Source organism: Aedes albopictus, chromosome 2 (genome assembly GCF_035046485.1).
Source record: "Aedes albopictus strain Foshan chromosome 2, AalbF5, whole genome shotgun sequence".
NCBI classification, from domain to species: domain Eukaryota; kingdom Metazoa; phylum Arthropoda; class Insecta; order Diptera; family Culicidae; genus Aedes; species Aedes albopictus.
The window spans coordinates 454835059-454855856 of record NC_085137.1 but is presented as its reverse complement, the minus strand read 5'-3'; the positions used below and the strand labels follow the sequence as shown (position 1 = coordinate 454855856).

At 39.6% G+C, this 20798-nt stretch overlaps 1 protein-coding gene across 4 annotated transcripts in view; it reads right to left on the bottom strand.

The window, feature by feature from the left end:
- LOC109398227 (CYFIP-related Rac1 interactor B) overlaps window positions 1-19306 on the bottom strand; it is a 115458-nt gene extending 96152 nt beyond the window's left edge. The window contains exons 1-2 of one of the 4 annotated variants that reach the window (XM_029877668.2): window positions 18925-19306; window positions 17909-18484 (exon numbers count right to left, since the gene is read on the bottom strand). In XM_029877668.2, coding sequence (XP_029733528.1) covers window positions 17909-18091 — 183 coding nt within the window. In that variant the 5' untranslated portion in view covers window positions 18092-18484; window positions 18925-19306. The remainder of the gene's footprint in view (window positions 1-17908; window positions 18485-18924) is intronic. The other 3 variants (XM_029877669.2, XM_029877671.2, XM_062853926.1) reach the window with 3 other exon arrangements.
- Between the last annotated feature and the right edge of the window lie 1492 nt (window positions 19307-20798).

Genomic DNA, 20798 nt, shown 5'->3' with positions numbered 1-20798 from the left:
CACGAATAATTTCTTGAAGGAATCTGTTGCTTATCCAGAAATTAATTCCAGGATTCCTACAGGAATTCCTCAGGGAAATTCTTCCGGAGGTTTATTCAGGATTCTGTCAGAAGTTCCATTAGGATCCTTCCAAGAGTTTTTTTTTCTGAGATGCTTAAAGAGGTTCCATCTGGAATTCTTCAAGTAGTGATTTACGGGATTTCTCCAGCAACTCTTCGCGGGATTCCTACCAGGTTTTATCTAGGAACTTCTTTCAAAATTCCTTTTGGAGTCTCCGTATTCCTCCAGTTCATTCTGAGATTCATCTAGAAGTTACTACAGGGATTTATACAGCCATTCCATAGAAAAACGATATAGTGCATCTCCGATTGTCGTGAAACTTGGTGGGCTTGTAGCTCTTCGGAAATAATTAGACCCGTATTTTTTTTTATTTCGTCATTAGGGTGACAAATTTTCAAGGTTTTTCAAAACTAAAAATTTTCAAAAAAAAAAAACGTAACATTTGAACCAGTTGACCGATTTTAAACTTCTTTTTTTTTGTTTGAAAGCTATTGAATTGTAGTTTTTAGGAAACATACGTTAAAGGGGCTAAAATGTAAAGAGTACTATAAAATATGCAAATATATTAGTTTTTTCACGTTTTTGTTGTCTCGGGACCAAAGAGGTACGCTGGTTTTATATTTTTATCAGAAAATTCAGGAAATTTGGCGTAACATATCAAAAAATCAAAGATGTATGTTTTTTAGTTTTTGAGATATGTATATTGTAAATGTATATGTGTATTTTCTAAAGTTCTTTTAGTTCCTTTTTGAATGTCTTCAGCAGTTTTTTTTCTGGGATTCCCACTAGGAATAGGACACGTTCGGTGTAGTGCTAGAATTGTAGTAGTGAGATGAATTTTTGTATGTTGAGAAGCTGAATTCTCCGTTTCTGCAATGAAATGGTGCATGTGGTGACAAGTACCTTATCAATAACTATTACATATACGATACACACCTATGCATAAGCGCACCTGCGCGGTGGGCCGACAACAAGCATACGCTCCGCTGCGCCGCTCCAGAATGATCAGTCTTCTATACACACTCGAGCTACCCACACGCGGTTACCACAAGTGGCGACGAGGATAAAAAAAAAAATAGCGCGAAAATAATAAAGCGATGCAGTGAATTGAATCAAAAGTTTTGTAAATTAGTAGTGCACAGAACAAGTGGTTTTTCCCGGTTACAAAAGGGGAAAATTGGAAAAAAAATGATGAGGATGAGTGGGTGACGCCAATCTTGTCGCAACATGTCGGCGACCAGTGAAAGTGAAATATGAAAGAAAAGCAAAGTTTTGTCTATTCTGCAGCGATGGGGGTGCGGTGCACATGTAATTAAATGAAATGGTTTGCATCTCGTGTTGTTTTATCATGTTTGTCGGCGCCCTTGAAATAGAATACGGAAGATATGTATTTACTACAGAAAAGAGCCAAGTGATAAATGCGCTCTCGTGGTGAAAGTGATGATTCGGTGGGGCACAAATTGTGCCGTAAACGTGTGATGAGGTGGAGGTTTGCATCAGATCTACATCAAAAAAGGTATGTAATTATTGACAATTTGTTCAACTTTCCGGCTGTCGCAGTCGTATACATCAAGTAATTTTCTTCAAATGTGTGATGAAAATTACAACAGCGCTTAAGTCGAGGCGTACCCATGAAATTATTGCCAGGGAGTGGGACGATATGATGCGCTTAGACTTTGTTTTTTTATGAATTATTTAGCATCAATGATGTATTTATTATTCGATGAATCATGAAAGCACTCATCGTTTAATAGTGCAGGGTTTTTAATGAAATCGGCTATTGAGCGAAGGGGTGACAATCAGAATAGGTTGAGCTTTGTTGAGGACGTATTTATGCCTTTAGTGCTGGTCAATGAAATTCGTAGCCGATCGGTGGTTAAACCCGAGGTTCACTATACAATTACAATTCATTAAAAATTAAATTGTTCCAGTAGCAGAGAAAGTGTTAACAATGTCATTGAAAATGTGTATGGTATTTGCATGACTTGATAAATGGTTGCAACCAAGATTAGAGGAAGGCGGAGCAGTAAAACAATTGTTAACGGTGCCTGTGCGTAACCTTAAGCATCTCCTCGGTTGTCTTGAAAATAAGTGTTGTTAGTTGAGTAAAGGAAGATGTGAATCTCATTTATAACTGGTAATTGGAGATTTGTAGAATATTGTGATTGAATTCACTATTGCGAAAGGCTGCGTCGGTATGAAATATTATATTAAATTGCGACAACTGTTTTAATATTTCAAAAATAACGCCGAATCAACAATAATGTGTAAAAACACTTCGTTTGCGATTCATCTTTTTAGTGTGAACCATGCTCCTTTTAACTATGCTTTTTCGGTGCACTTTGCCACCTCTTTTGTACTAGTAGAAGGGCAGTTATTATAATATATATTTTCCAGTGTCACAAAATACCGGTACTGCCCATGTATCCTTCTAGTCACTTTCGACTTAAAAAAAGAGACGAACCAGCCAAGGTCTGAAAGTCTCTTAAATTAAGACAAATCAATCAATCAATCGACTTAAAAATATTTTGAATTCTCGCCAGTATTTGCAATTTTGTTGATGTTCTTCGTTAGAAAAGGGATGGACTGATAATCCAACATCAACTGTTAAACTAGTGTGTAACTCCATAATCATGTGATGGAATTCATTAGTAGAGCATAGATATTGTGATTGAATTCACTTAGATGAATGTAGATGACGTGATTAAATTCACTAATACGAAGCGAAATGAGCAGCAGAAGAAAAGAATTTGAGTATATTCATTGAGAACAAAAGAAGCTGTGATTAAATTCACTCAGAGCGTAATGAAGGTTGTGATTAAATTCACTGACATGGAGAACGAGAAACCAAGCAGATGACAAAACTGATCTAGCACATATAGCCGAAGCGGTAAAAGCATTGATAGCAAAGCCATGCTGAGGATGACGGGTTCGACTCCCGGTCGGTCCAGAAAGAACCCCGTAACATTCATGGACATGGAGATTCTTCGTACCTGCCACACGATGTACTCATTCGAAGTGACTGTTGGCAGAGGAGGCTCTCAGTTGGTGGTTGTGGAGGCACTCATTGATCACTAACTGAGAATTGGGACGTTATCCTCTAAACGAAACTCATCCTTTTCATTTCTTCAGTTCAACATCAAGTTCAGGGTAACACTGAGACAACAATTTGCCGCCACAATTTGCAGCTGCAGCTCTCCAACGTCAGTAACGCTCAACGCTCGCTCCACCCGATCCGCCTATCTTGCGCTCTGCGCTCCATGATTTTTTTCTGCCAACCAGATGATTTGTAAACATCAGCTTTGCAGGGTTATTGTCCGGCATTCTTGCAACGTACCCCGCCCATCGTATCCGTCCAGCTTTTACCACTTAAAAAAAAAAACTGTTAGGTTCATCTTAGAGTACAGCGGGCTCGTGGTTCACTCTTTGCCGCAGTTTCTTCTGGCCGACTACCAATGTGCCTTCGTATTTCACTGCTCACATCAGCCACTAGAAAAGAACTGGGCAGATGAATTCTTTTACCACCTCGAAAGTATCCCCGTCTATCTTAACACTGCTGCCGAGGGATGTCCTGTCTCGCTCAGTTCCACCTACAAGCATGTGCTTTGTTTTAGCCGTGATCTCCACCAGTCCGACTTTTGCTGCTTCACGTTTCAAGTGGGTGTACAATTCCAAATGTTTTAGCAAAAATGTCCATATAATCCGCAAAACAGACAAATAGGTCGGATTTCTTGAAGATCGTACCCCGGCTGTTGAGCTCGGCTCGTTGAATTACACCTTCCAGAGCGATGTCGCAGTCCCCGTCGAGATTAGATGAACTGATAGTTCACCCGAAATCGATAACGAAATTGGGAGTGAATAGAGTTGTGATTAAATTCACTGAGAATGAAGGAAAGGTTGTGATTCAATTCACTAACATCAAGAACAAGAATGCAGCTCGATGACAAACAAGTTGATAAACTCGCTAAGGTGGATGATTTGTGATTAAATTCACTAAGGATTTGTAAAAGGTTGATATTGAATTCTCTGCAATGGCGAAAATTGAAAGACGAACATTTTCAGGAAAGATGAAAGCTGACGTAATGGAGCCATAGAGAGCTGGATCGTCAAATAGGACCATGACATTGAAACGAGGTCACGTTAAGAAGGCGTTCGATGGCTCCTTCAACGCCCACTTGCACATTTGAGTCAGTTGTGTAAAAACTGAAAAATCAAGAGAAAAAAACATCATCTCTTCTAAAAACTCAAAAGCAATTTTTCAGTAGAAATCCAATCGAAGTGAATGCATATTTAACACTTGACTCTACGTTTCTAGTTAACGGTAAAACCGTTTTAATAACGTCTTTATGATTTAAAACCGGAGCTGATTGCTTATTCCCATCACTCAAGTTTTTGAGCCATAAAGCGAAAGGGTTTTCAGAAAAAAAAATGGGAAAGTTCGAGAATTCTGAATTTTGAAGAGGCTGGAAAAGTTCGGGAAGTTTGAGAAGTGGAAAAAGAAAAAATGAAAGGGACAACAAAATTCTACCGTTTCGTGAACCAGGTAGACCGAATTTATACGTCGATTCCGTGTCCGTTCTGAGTAAATTTCAGAGCAGAACCTAGCGAAGGCAGCTTCGTTACCATATCGGCAGTACCAAGGCAGGAGACCCAGAAAACTACGTAGTCCATCCTTAAGCCACTTCGTACTGTAGGAAAGCGTTATTACTAAGGGATCCAGTAGCGGTGAGAACTCCCGTGTGCTATCCATTACGTACGCCAGAACAAAGAGGCACTTGGGGACAGTAATGGTGGTATACGGCAGGATGAAAGAATTCCTAACGAATATGTCGGAATAGATTGAAGAGGTGAGAAATAAGTTAGAAATGCTAGCCGTAAAAAAAAAGAGTTGTTGTCCGTGAAGTGTTGTGCATTCTTACTTACAAAGCACGAGAACTACCTGCCAGCGAGTTCAGAAGGCAAATTGAAGGCTTTGAATAATAATTTGTTCTTGGCATAAATTAGTTGTTACCAGAGCCGTGAACGATGTTGGGGTGATTGAAAAAAAATCAAGTGATACAAGGATTAAGTAGAGAATCAATCCTTCAAGTGTTCAAATCTGCCCAGCGTATCAAGAAATTGTGGATCAGTTCACTAATATCAAGTGAATAAAACGGTGATTGAATTCACTTGTAACGTACAAAATACCCTGTTCGTGCATTCACAATAAATTGAATGAAAATGTTGTAACCAGGTTGATCGTAAAAGAACAGCAAACCTTGAGAAAAGAATATCACTCAAGAAGTAAGAAGTGTGATTCGATTTACTGGGAATCATGTTCCAGAAACCAACAATACTGTGCTGTGATATCTTAAAAATTCATATGAGACCCGTTGTAAATGCAAGTCTTCTGATGTTGTTCATCAAGTCACTAATTCGCGAAAAAAAAAAGATTCGCAGTCGGTTTAATAGTTTCTGTATGATTGGCAAGTGTTACCCAAACTTATAAGACATTGATCACTGCAAACAATGATAACTAAAAGTAGTGAGATAACGAATTACTTAATTCTTTACTTACTAGAGGTGATCGTTCTATAGTTTCTACTATTCTAGACAACGAAGAGAAGAAGTAACATTATCTGATAATCAAACTCGTAATTTTTAGGCTGAAAGATTTTCTGGATGCAGAGAACTAACTTAAAAAAAAAACAACAGTCAATCTATGGGTTTAGCCATAGTTACAAATTCAACCAGATTGTAGAAAAGGTGAGAGGAAGCTGATGCCTTGACATTCATCGCAATTTGAAAAGAAATGCAAGACATAATAATTACACTTCTGTTGTGTTGAAAGTAATAAAAACATTTGGTTTACCATCTGACAGCGTCTGATAAGTTGTGTGAGGTCACCACAAAGGTATTGAAGTTGTAGATTAAAGAAAGGGAGATGTGGTGACAAGTACCTTATCAATAACTATTACATATACGATACACACCTATGCATAAGCGCACCTGCGCGGTGGGCCGACAACAAGCATACGCTCCGCTGCGCCGCTCCAGAATGATCAGTCTTCTATACACACTCGAGCTACCCACACGCGGTTACCACAGTGCATAAAGCGTGGGTATTATGATTCCTTGCCTAATTTAATGCTGTTTGAGCAAAACTTTGGGTAACTGTTTTATTTACATTGCAAGAAATGAAGAAAACAACAACACTGTTGCCCAAAGTTTTGCTCAAACAGCATTAAATTAGGCAAGGAAACATAATACCCACGCTTTTTGCACCATTTCATTGCAGAAACGGAGAATTCACCTTCTCACCATACAAAAATTCAGCTAATTACTGCAAATCTAATATTTCCTGATTGCGTCCTATTCAATTCTATGGAATTCAATGCGTACTACAAACATGATGTCATTCATGGAGTTCTTCATTTGCCAGCCACCCTTCTTGCTTTCACTTTTATTCAATAGAAGTGTAATTGTATTTATCTTTTCTGTGTACACTCGAGAAAGCTTGAAACAAAATGTGAATAAGTCTTACGGGAACATCAAAAATTTTCACACTTAATTTAGAGTCCTATATTCTGTTGTATTTTAAAATTGGTACATTTCACCTTACCAATACCAGAATAACTATTGGCAAGATGTTGGATCCGTATACCAGCAAAGACTTTTAAGTACAAGATGATTCACTCTTGAGTTTTTCATGCTATCGATCGGCGAACAGATTCGTATGACACCAGTGCCATCATGCGACAGAAAATGAAACTGATGATTCTTCAAGACATTTTTTTCTGGGATTTCTTTAGAAATACCTTTTGAGAATACTTCAGGAGTTCCTAAATTCCGTCAAAATTCTGTCCGAAATTTCTCTAGCAATTATTTCCAAAATTCCTCCAGGATTTCCTTCTTGGATTATCTCAGCCATTTTTCCTGAGATTCCTTCGAGAATTTCTTTCGTAGTTTCTCCACAAATTTATTCTAGGATTCCTCTAGGATTTTCTTTTTGTGATATCTCAGGAGACACATTTTAGATTTTTTTGGGTTTCTTCAGCAGTTCCCTCTAGGATCTTTTCTGAGATTCCTAAAAAGTTCCTCCGGGAATTCCTTTCATAAAACCTTAAGAGATTCCTTCTGGAACTTTAAGGGATTTGTTCCGGGATTTCTGAAGGAATTCCGGCGATCCTCCAGGAATTCAATCGAAGATTCTCCTAATAGTTTCCTAATAGCTATTTAGAATACGACCAGGTGTTTGAAAAATTGTCTCTCTTTTACTGGCTATTTCCGGTCAAAATTGATTTAGGAGATAAAATGCTAGTGGTACGCCTCTATAGTGAGTATTTTTTTGTAAAAAAGGAGGCCCAAACCAAGGGCCAAAACGTTGGAAGCTATAAAGTAATTCCGCCTAAAATAAATTTTGACCGGAAAAAGCCAATTACAGAAGAACAGTTTCCTAATAGTATTCCTGGAAAATATGTCTGGGATTTCTTCCGGAATGCTTCCAGGAGTTTCCTCGGGAATTACTTTGGGAAATTCTACCCAAATTGCCACAGAAACTCCTTCCAAAACTCTGTCTGGGATTCCTTCCAGTAACTTCATGCGAGATTCCTCCCAGAGTTCATTCTAGGATTTCTACAGGAATTCGTTCTGCGATCCTTTCAGGAATCCTACAAGAACTTTTTTTAGTATTCTACCAAATACTTCTCCGGGATTCTTCCAGGAGCTCCTTCAGGGATTTTTTACTAGGCTTCTGTCAGGATTTGCTTCTGGAATTTCTTCAGGAACTGCATCGTGGATTTCTTTGGAAACTTCTTTGGGGACTCTTGCCGGGATTGTTTCGAGAAGTAATTTTGGAATTCTTTCAGATGTTTCTAAGGGACATCCTCTAAGATTTTATTAGGGAGTATTTTGGGATTCCTCCTGAAATTTCTATCTATGACATTCCTCATGAAGTTCCAACCGGGATTTCTTTGAGGAAATACTCCAGCAAGTTCCTTCTGGTTTTCATCCAACAGGAGCTCCTGGAGGAAGCTTAGATGGAACCTTTTAGGAATCTCAGAAGAAATTAGGAATCGCAGAAGAAGATTCTGAAAGAATCCTAAATAAACCCCCGGGAAGAATCTCATAAAGATCTCCCTACGAATCCCACAAGAAACTCCTGGAACAAATTTGTGGAAAATCTACGAAGAATTCATTGAAGGAATCTGTTGCTTCAGGATTCAGGATTCCGTCAGATATTCCTTTGGGATCCTTCCAAGAGTTTTTTTAAAGAGGTTTCATCTGGAATTCTTCGAGGCACAATTCTTCGAGTAGTGCCTTGCGGGATTTCTCCAGCAACCCTTCGTGGGATTTTTACCAGGATTTATCTAGCAACTCCTTTTGATGTTCCCGCATTCCTCCAGGAGTTCATTTTGAGATTCATCTAGAAGTTACTATATTGACGTATTTTCTAAGGTTCTTTTAGTTTCTTTTGGAATGTCTTCAGCAGCTTTTTTTCTGGGAATTCCCACAAGAAATGATATCCCTGAAAGAATTATTGCAGGAAATCCAGAGGAAATTGTAAGAGGAATTCTTCGAGGAACTTCCGTAAGAATTCTATAAGGAAATTATAGAAGAATTTCAACGGATATCCTGAGTAATTTCGTATGAATTTCAGGAATACCTCCTGGGATTCCTCCATAAATTCCTCCTGGGATGCTTCCTAGGATTTCTCCAGGAATTCCTCCGGGGATTCCTCCAGGAATTGCTCCGGGGATTCCTACAGAAATTCCTACAGGGATTCCTTTAGGAATTTCTCTGAGGATTCTTCCAGGAATTCCTCCGATGATTTCTGCAGGAATTTCTCTAGGAATTCTTCCGGGGATTTCTCTAGGAATTCCTTTGGGGATTTCTCCAGAAATTCCTCCAGCAATTCCTCTTGGGATTCCTCCAGAAATTCCTCCAGTGATTCTTCCAGGAATTCCTCCTGGGATTCCTCCAGGAATTCCTCCAGATATTTTTCTAAGGATTCTTCCAGGAATTCCTCCGAGGATTTCTGCAGGAATTCTTCCGGAAATTTCTCTAGGAATTCCTCCGGGGATTTCTCCAGGAATTCCTCCGGGGTTCCTCCAGGAATGCCTCTGTGGATTTCTCCAAGAATTCCTCCAGGAATTCCTATAGGAATCAGTGTTGGTAAACTCACACTCAAAGCTCACTCATGAACCGCTTCTGCGTGAGCAAACTCGTGCGGGTTTCATGCAAAATCTCGCTCTCACGAGTCAAGCGCCGAGATCTCATTTGCTTGTAAAACGAATCCAAATCAATTTAAACGACAATATTTGTTGTTGTATGCAAGGTTTGATCTTGTTCTGTCATACAATCCTAAAAACTTCGTTGTAAATAATAAGACTACCAAGAAATTAAGGAATGATCAATGAATGCATGATTTTTTCGGCGGTGTGTTTGGCGAATCAAGAATCGCGCGTGAATCAACTCAACCATGATATTTGAGAATTTGAGTTTTTACCAACACTGATAGGAATTCCTCCTGAATTCTATAGGAATTTCTCCAGGAACTCTTCCAGGGATTGCTCTAGGAATTCCTCAAGGGATTCCTTCAGAAATTTTCCTTCCAGAATGATAATCTTCGAGGGGACTCCCATTGGGAAAATCTGCGAGTATTTCAAATTTTACTCCTGGTGAAATTTCATCAGGAATTCCTAAAGCAAACCCGGAAACAGTTCCTAAAGGGATCCCGATAGGAATTCCTAGAGGCTGCCCAGGGGAGTTGCGGAACCAATCCCTTAAGATAATGCTGAAAGAATTTCACACTGTATTCCTAGAGGAATCTCGGGTGGCACTCCTGGAGAAAACCTGAAGGAATCTTCTTCTTCTTCTTTATGGCTCGACGTCCCCACTGGAACTTGGCCTGCCTCGCTTCAACTTAGTGTTCTTTGAGCATTTTCACAGTTATTAATTGAAAGGCTTTCTTTGCCTGTCATTGCATGAATTTGTATATTGTGAGGCAAGTACAATGATACACTATCCAGACAACTACCCAAGTAACCAGTAAGCATTTAAAATAGCATTCCTTCAGCATTATAGTAGCCTTTAAGACAAGGTGTTTAGTGCTAATTAGCCGTATATGCGCCTATGCTACCTCACAGCAGGTTTTGGCATAATAACGGGCTGTCTTAGTGCTACCCCTTCAGGAACGTCGTGACGGAATGTCAAAGAAGCGTAACGCCTCGTCGAGCAAAAAAAAAAAACAAAAATAGATTGACGTCTGCCTCTCGTTCTCTGAGCGTGCTTCTCCGCTTCATCGTCCTTCCATATTCCAGCTGGTGCTAGGTGGTACTTTTTTGCTCATTTTTGTTGTGATGTGGGTTTGAACTTACGATCCGGAGATTGATCAATCATATCTGCTTCGGATTCTGTTGCTCCTGATCCACGATGCTACAGCTGTTCCGGTGGCGTGCGTTGGTTTTACCGCCAATATAAAGAATGATTGAAAACAGCTTCAGTTTCAACATCCAAACCTTGTTTTCAAAGATATACATATTTCATAGTGTTAGAGCATTACCCTTCCTACTTTTATCTGTGAAATATGATGCTCTCTTCCCAAAGTATCCACCTATTCGGCACACATTTTCCGACGAAATGATAATTGATGATTTTTTTAATGGACAAGTTCTCAATCCAATCCAGCTGCAGTAATGTTTTCTGTGGGGATTTTGGATGAGTAGGGGAAAATGAAGAAACAAATCAAATGCATAAATTTGTAAACAGGAGCATAGGCTCTGTAAGAGAGAGACAATATGTGTTGTCAAATGCATAACATATCTCCCGACCTTTTTGCTCTTAGCATTTAAAGAGCAGTTGGAAAGCATTCTGATTGCTTCCAAGTGAAAACACCTCAAGCAGTTGAAATGCTAATTAACAGCCAAAAGCTTTTTAGTAGCACAGCTTATGCTAACTCAAGGCAGTTATGCATTCGAACTGCTTGTGTAGGGCAACAAGCAATTCGAATGCATAATACGGGCTAATGTACGGCTTATTCAAATGCTTAGTGGTTACCTGGGTAGTAATCGTATAAGATGTTGCATAAGATGATAAAGTGGAGGCCCTATGCGTGCATGCCTCCATTTAGGCGCATGTAAAAGGTACGCATATCGCCTCCACTTTAACATCTCATGCAACATGATATACGATCACTGGTTGACTGGGTATGCCCAGGGAGTCGAGAAAATTTTCCCGACCGGAACGGGAATAGAAAACGCCGTCTCCGGATTGGCGATCCATAGCATTAACCATTAGGCTAACTGGAGACCCAATATAGTATAATAAAGCTTCCAGAAATTATTTCAGCAGGATTACTCTAGATGGGCTCTACCCCATTTGGCATAATGCCATTTGGCATAACAATGATTATGTACATTCTTACCAAGAAGGCTGTTTTTTGTATTATGCCAAACGGCGTTAGTAATTTCATCCGAAATTCATCCAGAAGATCCTTTCGCATTTCTCTAGAAGTTTTTTTTCGTAGATTACTACAAAATTCCTTCCTACATTCCTTCAGGTTTGAAAGGGTTCCCAGAAGAAACTCCTGGATTCTTGAAGAAATGCCACTATAAACAACTTCATTAATCCCAGAAAGAACACCTAGAGTAATCCTGGGGAGCGGACCAGGTGGGATGGTTAGAACACTTGACTATCACGCCAGTGAATTAAAACGTGGGTCCCGAGATGAACTATCCTCGGGCTAAACATCTCGTTAATACAGATAAAAAAACCTAGAGTAATCCAGCTGAACTAATTTCTGGAAGCATTCCAAAAAGAACTCTTGGACAACCAACTGGAATCCTGTAATACATTTCTGGAGAAGTTGCAAAATAAATTCCTGAATGAACCTCGAAAGGAATTGAAAAAGTAGTGGAAAGTTGTATCGAGTTGCATTGTCGAAGAGATTTTAAGTGATGAAATCAAAAACCAAGTAAAGATGTAAACTTTTCAAATTGTTCCTGAAACTATCAAGAGCTAAACTTCAGGATAGTTTGGACGACACTCAATGTCCCAAAGGTTCATAATAATATATAGTAGACTTCAGGTTGGAAGTCTCCAGTTAGGCAAGTGGTAAAGGCTATGGATCGCCAATCCGGAGACGGCAGGTTCGATTCCCGTTCCAGTCGGGAAAATTTTCTCGACGGCCTGGGCATAGTGTATCATTGTACTTGCCTCACAATATACAAATTCATGCAATGACAGGCAAAGAAAGCCCTTCAATTAATAACTGTGTAAGTGCTCAAAGAACACTAAGTTGAAGCAAGGCAGGTTAAGTTCCAGTGGGGACCTAGAGCCATAAAGAAGAAGAAGAAGGCTTCAGGTTGGTCCGGTTACTGCGATTATGAAACGTTACTCAGTTTGTCAGATATAGCTGATGTTATGAGTGTTCAACACTTTGTCTACTAGAAGAAGACTGGTAAGGTGTTACAAATCCAATCATCCAGGACATGTAGCGGTCAACTATTCAAAAAATATCAATGAGAATAGGCCCTTTGATGAACTTAATCTTGGTCAATCATCGCAAATTGGTCATGGAGATTCAAGTATTGACGAAAATTTCAAAGCAACGACCTTGACACACATAGCAAAGGAGGATAGATGAGACGGATTAGTAGACTTTAAATTTTTATTTGATGATTATATTTATAAAGCCCTTTCTAACACAGGCAGCCCAATTTCATTTATACGCCGAGTGTGAGATCTTTGAGAAGAAAAATATAACTGCTTTAACCCTTAGGATCCGGAGGGGTCATATATGACCCCAACATATAAACGGCTGTCACCCATTCGATAAAACAGAATACTGTCTTCGGCAAAGTTGTTGCAAATTGAGTCCTCTATTAGGGAAAAATGGGAATTGTATTTGTATTTGAGACTTCATTGACAACATAGAACATCCTGAAAACCATGAAATTTGGAAAAAACGGAATAACCAGTTGTTCTAAAAGCTGAACTTGAATGTGCGTTACGTTTATATGTATTCATTTAGCTTTCGTCAAGAATATCAAAGGGGGTTTTATATTCTGGGATGTTCTAGGTGTTCCAAACAGTCCTATAGTGAAGTCCTTCAAATCTATAAGAATAATATTATGTATTTTCGCCACAAATAATAGCATTGCATAACCTACTGGGATACGTGAAACTCTTGACATCTACAATGTAATTTATAGACACTCTAGGGATATTCCAGGTAAGCCAAACTACCTTGGAGTTCAGAACTTCAGGTCTATACTCGTAACAGTAGCCATATCTGTAACGTTTCATAATCAACCGCAGTTACTGGAGCAATCTGAAGTCTTCTAGCTTATTATAAACCATTGGAACGTCCAGGGTCGCCCAAACTGTTCTATAATAAAATCATTCAAATCTACAAGAATAACTTTATGTGTTTTCACCATGATCTGCTGGGATCCGCGAAACACTTGAAATCTCATATATCATTTAGAGACACTACAGATATTCCAGCCAGGCCAGTCAAACTACCTTGTTCAGGACTTCAGGTCTACACTTGTAACAACAGCCAAATCTGCTATACTGAATAACTTTGCATATCTATCGGTCCCGACACGAATGCCCACTTTTGGGTAAAATGTCGTAAATAAATTATAATAATAATAATATCTATCGGTGGTTACTGGACCAATCTGAAGCCTACTTTTTTATTATGAACCTTCGGGACATTCAGGTTCGTCCAAACTGTTCTATAATGAAATCCTTTAAATCTACAAGAAAAAAATGATGTGTTTTCGCCATAAATAAAAGTATTGCATAATCTGCTGGGATCCGAGAAGCTCTTGAATTCTCAAATGTCATTTAGAGACACTATGGGAATGATCCAGGTCAGCCAAAATATCTTTGAATTCAGAAGTCCAGTTCTACACTCGTAACATCAGCTATATCTGACATACTAAGTAACGTTCCATAATCAATCGCAGTAACTGGACCAATCTGAAGTCTACTATATATTATTATAAACCTTTGGGACATAGAGTGTCGTCCAAACTATCCTGAAGTTTTGCTCTTGATAGTAACTTAATATTTTAGATCAACAACACTTCTCCGCAGACCATAGCTTCTGGTCTACACTTGTGATAATAGCTTTTGCCACTATGTTAACCCGGGAGCGGTCGTGTCGTGTACTGAGTACACGCACCCTGAAAAATGTACGCATGTGGTATACAGCGTGAGCGTGGCGTCGTTGCAGGTAGTCAAAAACGCGACTGCTCGAGGGTTAAGTAGTGTTATATATCCACTGTAATAACCAAAGCAGTTAGAGGAGCAATACGCGTTGTTATATATTTTTGGGATATTATGGGCTTCCTTACTATGATGAAGCTTAGTTGTTCAAAACAACCACGGAAACTTTCAGAAGACTTACTGGACATAATAGATTATAAAAGCCGGGGCCCGTGGCGTAGTGGCTAGACGTTTGCTTCATAAGCAGGTGGTCATGGGATCCATCCCAGCCCTGACACTTTCGTCAGTTGCTCTTTCCCCCTGAGAGCAGCTGACACTGACCCTCTTCTGAGCCCATGGCTCAAATGAACCCGGATACTTGGACATCGGCGAACAGCAACCAATAATGGACTCCCAATCGGACTGGAAACAGGAACAACCAACAGCCACACATCAACATCCTCGTGCTCATCATTCTACCATGATAGGGTAGAAAGTGAAAACAGCGCAACGGCAGTTAGTTCGATGTAGTACAAATAGAATAGAATACATTTAGGCGCTGTACAAAGTGTTTGTACAGCTTCCAATTGGAATCGCTCACGTAGTGCCCTAGTGGACAATAGAGCTGTAAATTAGGTTAAGGGATTGAAGAATAAAAAAAAATAGATTACAAATCGTAGCTTTGATTAAAAGAAGTTACCGTTAAACCCGTAGACTTAAGGATTTAAACTCAAGAACAGTTTGGATGACCTAGGATACCCTTTGTATAATGAAATAAGTTACCGTTACACCCGTAGACTTAAGGATCTAAACTTAAGAACAGATTGGATTACCTAGAGTATTCAGAAAAAAATATTCTACATAACATTCTATCGTTTTTATGGTATTGACCACCAGAAATATGTACAGAAAAACGTAAAAAAAATTCTTTAATGACGATTGGAAAAATTCCGGCTTCAAAGGGTTAACAAAAAGCTTCTTCCTGCCATTGCAGCCGTAGAAATTGAAAGATAATCTTTGTGTTCCTTCCCTCTCTCGTGGAGGACGTGCTAAGCGAAAAGTTTTGGAATTGCACCTCCAGGACGGTAGCTACTCCCAAGCTTCGTTTGTCAATTCCTTGAGCAATTGCGATTATTCTGTTCAATCGCGGAGTACAAACTGAGAATGTATGGTCAACTATGCTCATAAATAGCATTGAAAACCCTATTGAAGATGTCAGGGTTCGATTTGTGACACGGATAAGATACTTTCATAATTAGATTTTTTTGAATGGCATAAAATCGAAATGTTCTCATGATGAAGTGTTTTATTCGGCCACATATCCCGTTTCCCCGGCCATTAAAGTATACTAGTGCAAAATAGCTATTTCAACAAATAAAGCTCTCATCAAATAAATGTTGAAGCGCACAGAACAGTGAAATAGGCTGTGCCCTAGCGGGGACAAAACGCCAAGAAAGGAAAAAAAAATACTAATCATTCAAGTTCAGCGGTCAAATTATAGTCACGATATCGCTGTGCCATAGTTGTTGCACTACAAATGGCTCTTTGTGAGAGATATGTAAATAAAAAACAATTCATATGTTCCAGGGTAAAGGGGAAACCTGCGAATTACGTCAGCTTTTGATGTTTGAGAGCTGAGCGTATTGATAACAGTTATGTGAAATGATAAATATGACAACAGAATTTGATAAATATGCAGCATATTCAGAGATACCACCGTGTCATATATCCCCTACGTTTGATAAGCTCGAGCCAACAACTTTTCGCGTCTGCTATAAGTAATACCAGAACCAAAATATCTTAAACCAACAAACTGTTTATGACTACTGTCAATCATTTCTGTCAGTTGGAAACATGGAATTCGATTATGGAAATAAGTAGGGACAATGGAAATTCGCGGCAAAATTTCTTAAATTTCGCGGACTACTATTGTGAATGTCGCGGCAATTTCGCGGTCTCATATTTTTGACCGTTTTGTTGGAAAAAACTCCAAATTTGCATGTCATATGAATGATTTACTTTGTTTTGTGAGGCGTAATCATAAATTCCCCCAAAAAAGCAACAAATTTGATAAAAAGTATAACCAAGCATACTGTCTAATATGTCATAAACTCGTAACTAACTTTACACTGTCTACAGTTATCAGTCAATTTTTGCTAAAATATTTATAATTGATCGAAATTTACAGGGTATTTTTACAATTTTACCAAATTTCGCGGCAATTCGCGCAATTTCTCAAATTTCGTGGCTATAGTCCAATTTCGCGGATTTCGCGGCTTCCGCGAAATCGCGAATTTCCATTGTCCCTAGAAATGAGCATTTGCCAAAAAAGTATTCATGTAAAACAGTTTTTCATAATTTTACGGAACTGTGTGCTCTAAGTCATGTTTCTGAGGAGTGTACCATCATAAAATATTATCGATCGTGTTCCAGTAATATATTGAAAATAAAAAACAATAAGTGGTGTAATAGCATGCATACAGTTTTAATGGATTTTGCTCATAATCAGTTACACCAACGCTTCATTGTGAATAAGTGCAGCTGAGCTTCAAAAGCATAGATTTCAATCAACTTCCGTTGCATGTTGGGTGCGTTAGTTTTCGTTCGATTCCACTAAGCATAACCAACCAACTAGCTACTGCAGCGAGAGGGAGCGATATTCAGATATTCTATACGGTCGGTGGGCAAAACAAAGAGGTGTGACTTCCTCTCCATATCGAATCGTCGGCAATTCGTCGGAATTGGACAATGCAGCATAGCAATTTACTACTCTGTTTATGACTGGTTCACGTCAGTTTAGATTTCAGTAGCATGCATTCTGTTGCGCTTGCATGCATGTATGTACTTTTCTGATTCCTTTCGGGGTCACACAGTCATCAACGCCAGCAGCGCCAAAAATGGTCAACTCGAATCAGTCAGTGCACTGCACAGCAACACAATCCCGTTAACCCATTCTCCCAGTGAACTACTCGTTGGAGATGTCGACGTCGTCTCCGCCGCCAATACTAACACACTTTCATCGACAGAAGAAGGACCCGTTATCATCTCGCTGCACGGACGAAAGAGCATCCTTTGTTCCTTGCTCTCGGCAGCAGATTCCAGTCGCAGCCAGTACTTACAGCGGTACCTGATTTTGGCACATATCCTGCCGAAATAGACTATGTTTTGTTGTTGAGGCGACTATGCTGTTAGTCAAACTAAAATCATATTTCAGTGAATCTCGCATATCACTCAGATGCTCTATGACCAAGGAAGTCAAGAAAATTTCCATTACATTTCGCTGTGAACCCGTCACCCCCAGCATGGTCTTGCTGAATACCCACGTCTTTACAGCTGTGGCTATATATGTAAGTCCTTTTATCACCTACATAAAGAGTATCAAAACCAGACCTCCACTGTACCACGAACCAACAGGAGGAAGGAATCGAAAATTTACTGTTTTCAACCCCCTGTTTCCCTGCTGGAAAACGTGACCACCCCACCCGCTCAGGGGTTCATCGTCCTACAAATGTTTCTCGTCCTTGGGAACGCAACGACGACGAACGCAACCTTTGTGTGCTTATCTGGAGTAATCGCTATTTTTATCGCTTCGATAATCTCCCACAGCAAGTCCTAGCCCACTATATTTCCCAACGTGTATCTGACCTACCTTATAGCATTGTATCTCGTCCAGCACGATCTCGGACTGCTTCAGCACTCGGTCCACCTCCTCGTAGACCTCCCGTTCCAAATCGGTGGGGGCAGCGTTCTCAAAGTCCAGGAACACATCGTAGGTCTTCGGTGTGCAGCACGTCGACTCATCGCGGGCCAACAGGCTCAGCAGCTTTCCCATGATGACTAATGGCTTTCACGTGCGTGTTAATCCGTGTCGGAACTAAATTCACCAGCAAATTTTTGCACACACTATGGGGGCTACTTCGATCCACTTCCCACCGGATTCCCAAAACCCAAAACCAAGCAACCACTGATATCGCTCTCGCTTCACGCTTATCGCCTACTTGGACGACGACTGCTTGCTTCCCGCTATGTTCGTGTATTCTTCACTTCACACTCTAGACACCCCTTTTTTCGCGTTACTGACTGCTGCTGCTGCTAATCGGAAATCACTCACTCAGCTGCGCTGCTATCGCACATATTCCGCCTGCTTCGATATCAGAAAAGCCTCGTCACAACCTCCGATCCGGACGAAAAAATCTCCCACATCGAACGCTATACTGACTGCACACTAGGGTGTCTCAGAATTGCACAATTTAGTCAAACACAATTGCGGCGGTTCACATGAATTTCTTCCAAAAATCAGCTAAAGTATTCTAAATTAATATATTTTAATATTCCAGAAAAGACCATAGAATTTTTTTACTTCAGGAAGCTATATCTCCGTTTTTTTTTGTTTGTCTTTTTTTTATCCTTCAAAACTTCAGAGAATCTTCCTGCAGTAGTTCCAGGAAATCCTACTGAATCCTAGTATTAAGTAAACTTTACTAGACAACTTCACAAAGTTAGCTGAGATTCGGAAAACCAATCATTTAGTTCTTAAGATATTTTTTTCAAAATTTGTTAACGAAATTCTTCAAGATATTCAATTTTGTCTCCAATTTTGTCTGAAATTCACTGAAATTCATGGATACTGTACTATTTTGAGACACCCTACTGCACACTACTCACACTGCAGCTCCAGCCAGTCAGTCAGTCAGCACTTTCTATACGAAAAGAACACTCTTCACCGCGCCCAGATATCTCGCCTCTGCCTTCACCCAAAGCAGCAGCTGCAGGAGGTCAATAATTATTTTTGAACAAAATTGAATGCTGCTCTTCACTTGCAGAACACACGGAGATCCGAATCCAGCGCAAATTGCTTTTCACTTGCTGCAGGGCTATAAATGCCTTATAGCCAGCCAGGTGCTTCCAAAACGATTGAACGGAGGAACTAATACGCGGGTTGCAAGAAGTGCTGATAAAATTCTGCTTCTTTATTTCGCGAACATCGACACACAACTGCACAGCCAGGAGCCAGCGCAAGCGAGAAGCGAGCGCCGTCTCGTATGTGGTGGTCGTTTCCCCTGATGGTGAGTGAGCGCACCAGCTCAAAATGCGATACACTACGACGGATGATACGGAACAACGCGCACACAATCTTCCGTTGCGAGAGCCAACTAAAAAGTATAATCGTTCCACGGTTATGGATCAGAATTTGAACAATAATTTGAAACCGAATCACTACTTCATATGGCAGTGCTATTTTTTTTAAATAACGGATTTGTTTAAATTTTGAGAAATATCCACTCCTACATTTTGCCGCGAATCCGGAATATTTACAAATCAACGCTTATAATGTTGATCATGATTTGTAATAATTACATTACATTACAATACATTAGGGATACTCACTAAACAGATTAAATTGCTGCGTAAGCCATGATTTTCTGCTTATTTGAAATGTTACACGATTTTGCGAATGAAATAATCAAAGATTGCCTTGGTGATCGCGACGTTTAATCAGTTTAATCAGTTTACGCTGTTTAGTGAATCCCCCTATTAAATTGCTGCGTAAGCCATGATTTTCTGCTTATTTGAAATGTTTCATGATTTTGCGAATGAAATAATCAAAGATTGCCTTGGTGATTGCGACGTTTAATCAGTTTACGCTGTTAAGTGAATCCCCCTATTATGTATTAATCATACGCAAGCCTGGCAGTTTTACAACTTTCTATTAGGTTAAGAAAAATATTAGACATACAAAGTTTGCAAAACGAACAATACTATTAACCTGAGCAAAAGTTGTATTAACTAGCAAGTTACCGTTTCAGAAATTACAAATATAAAATGATACTAAGTAAGTCTTGTATTAAACAATTGGATAAAAGTACTAGACTTCGCCCCCATGTTATAGGTAGTTGCAATAATCCAAAGAATCGATCGTCGTTTTGCGTTGAAAAGCTGATATATTGGTCACCATCAGCGGGTAATTGATCAACTTTCCAGCGCTAACCGACATTCGGTTTTTTTTTTTCAGATGTTTTGGCTCTTGAAAATTCGAGTTTTGGCTTGGTCTCATCTTCACCTTAATCACACTACTGTCCCGTATCTCAGAAATAACAGTACCTACAACACGATTCTCTCTGACAAACACGCACAAAACTCGTGAGCTCTCGTTCTCATGAAAAATCAAAGAATATTGAATGCAAATACGCGAGAATGGAGGGGAAATTTTAATCGAAAACACTCTCCTCCCTGGAGGGGTTGCATACACGCATACACGCAATAAGGTATCAGCAAACAACGAGCAAATTTCAATCGCTTCCAACCAGACGGAAACTTTTCCCTATCGAACAGGAAGGATTTCTTTAAGAATCCTACTGAGGATATGTTCACTAAACCGAGAGCACTTTTAAATGATACTTTACACTGTTTCTTGCAAGATTAATACACACTTTTCAGCGCAATTTTTCACTTAAGAAAACTTTCACGAACGCGATTGTAAACAGTACGCGGCCTTTCGTTCACACACGGTTTGCAGAGTGTTGTTTTCAGCCACTCAC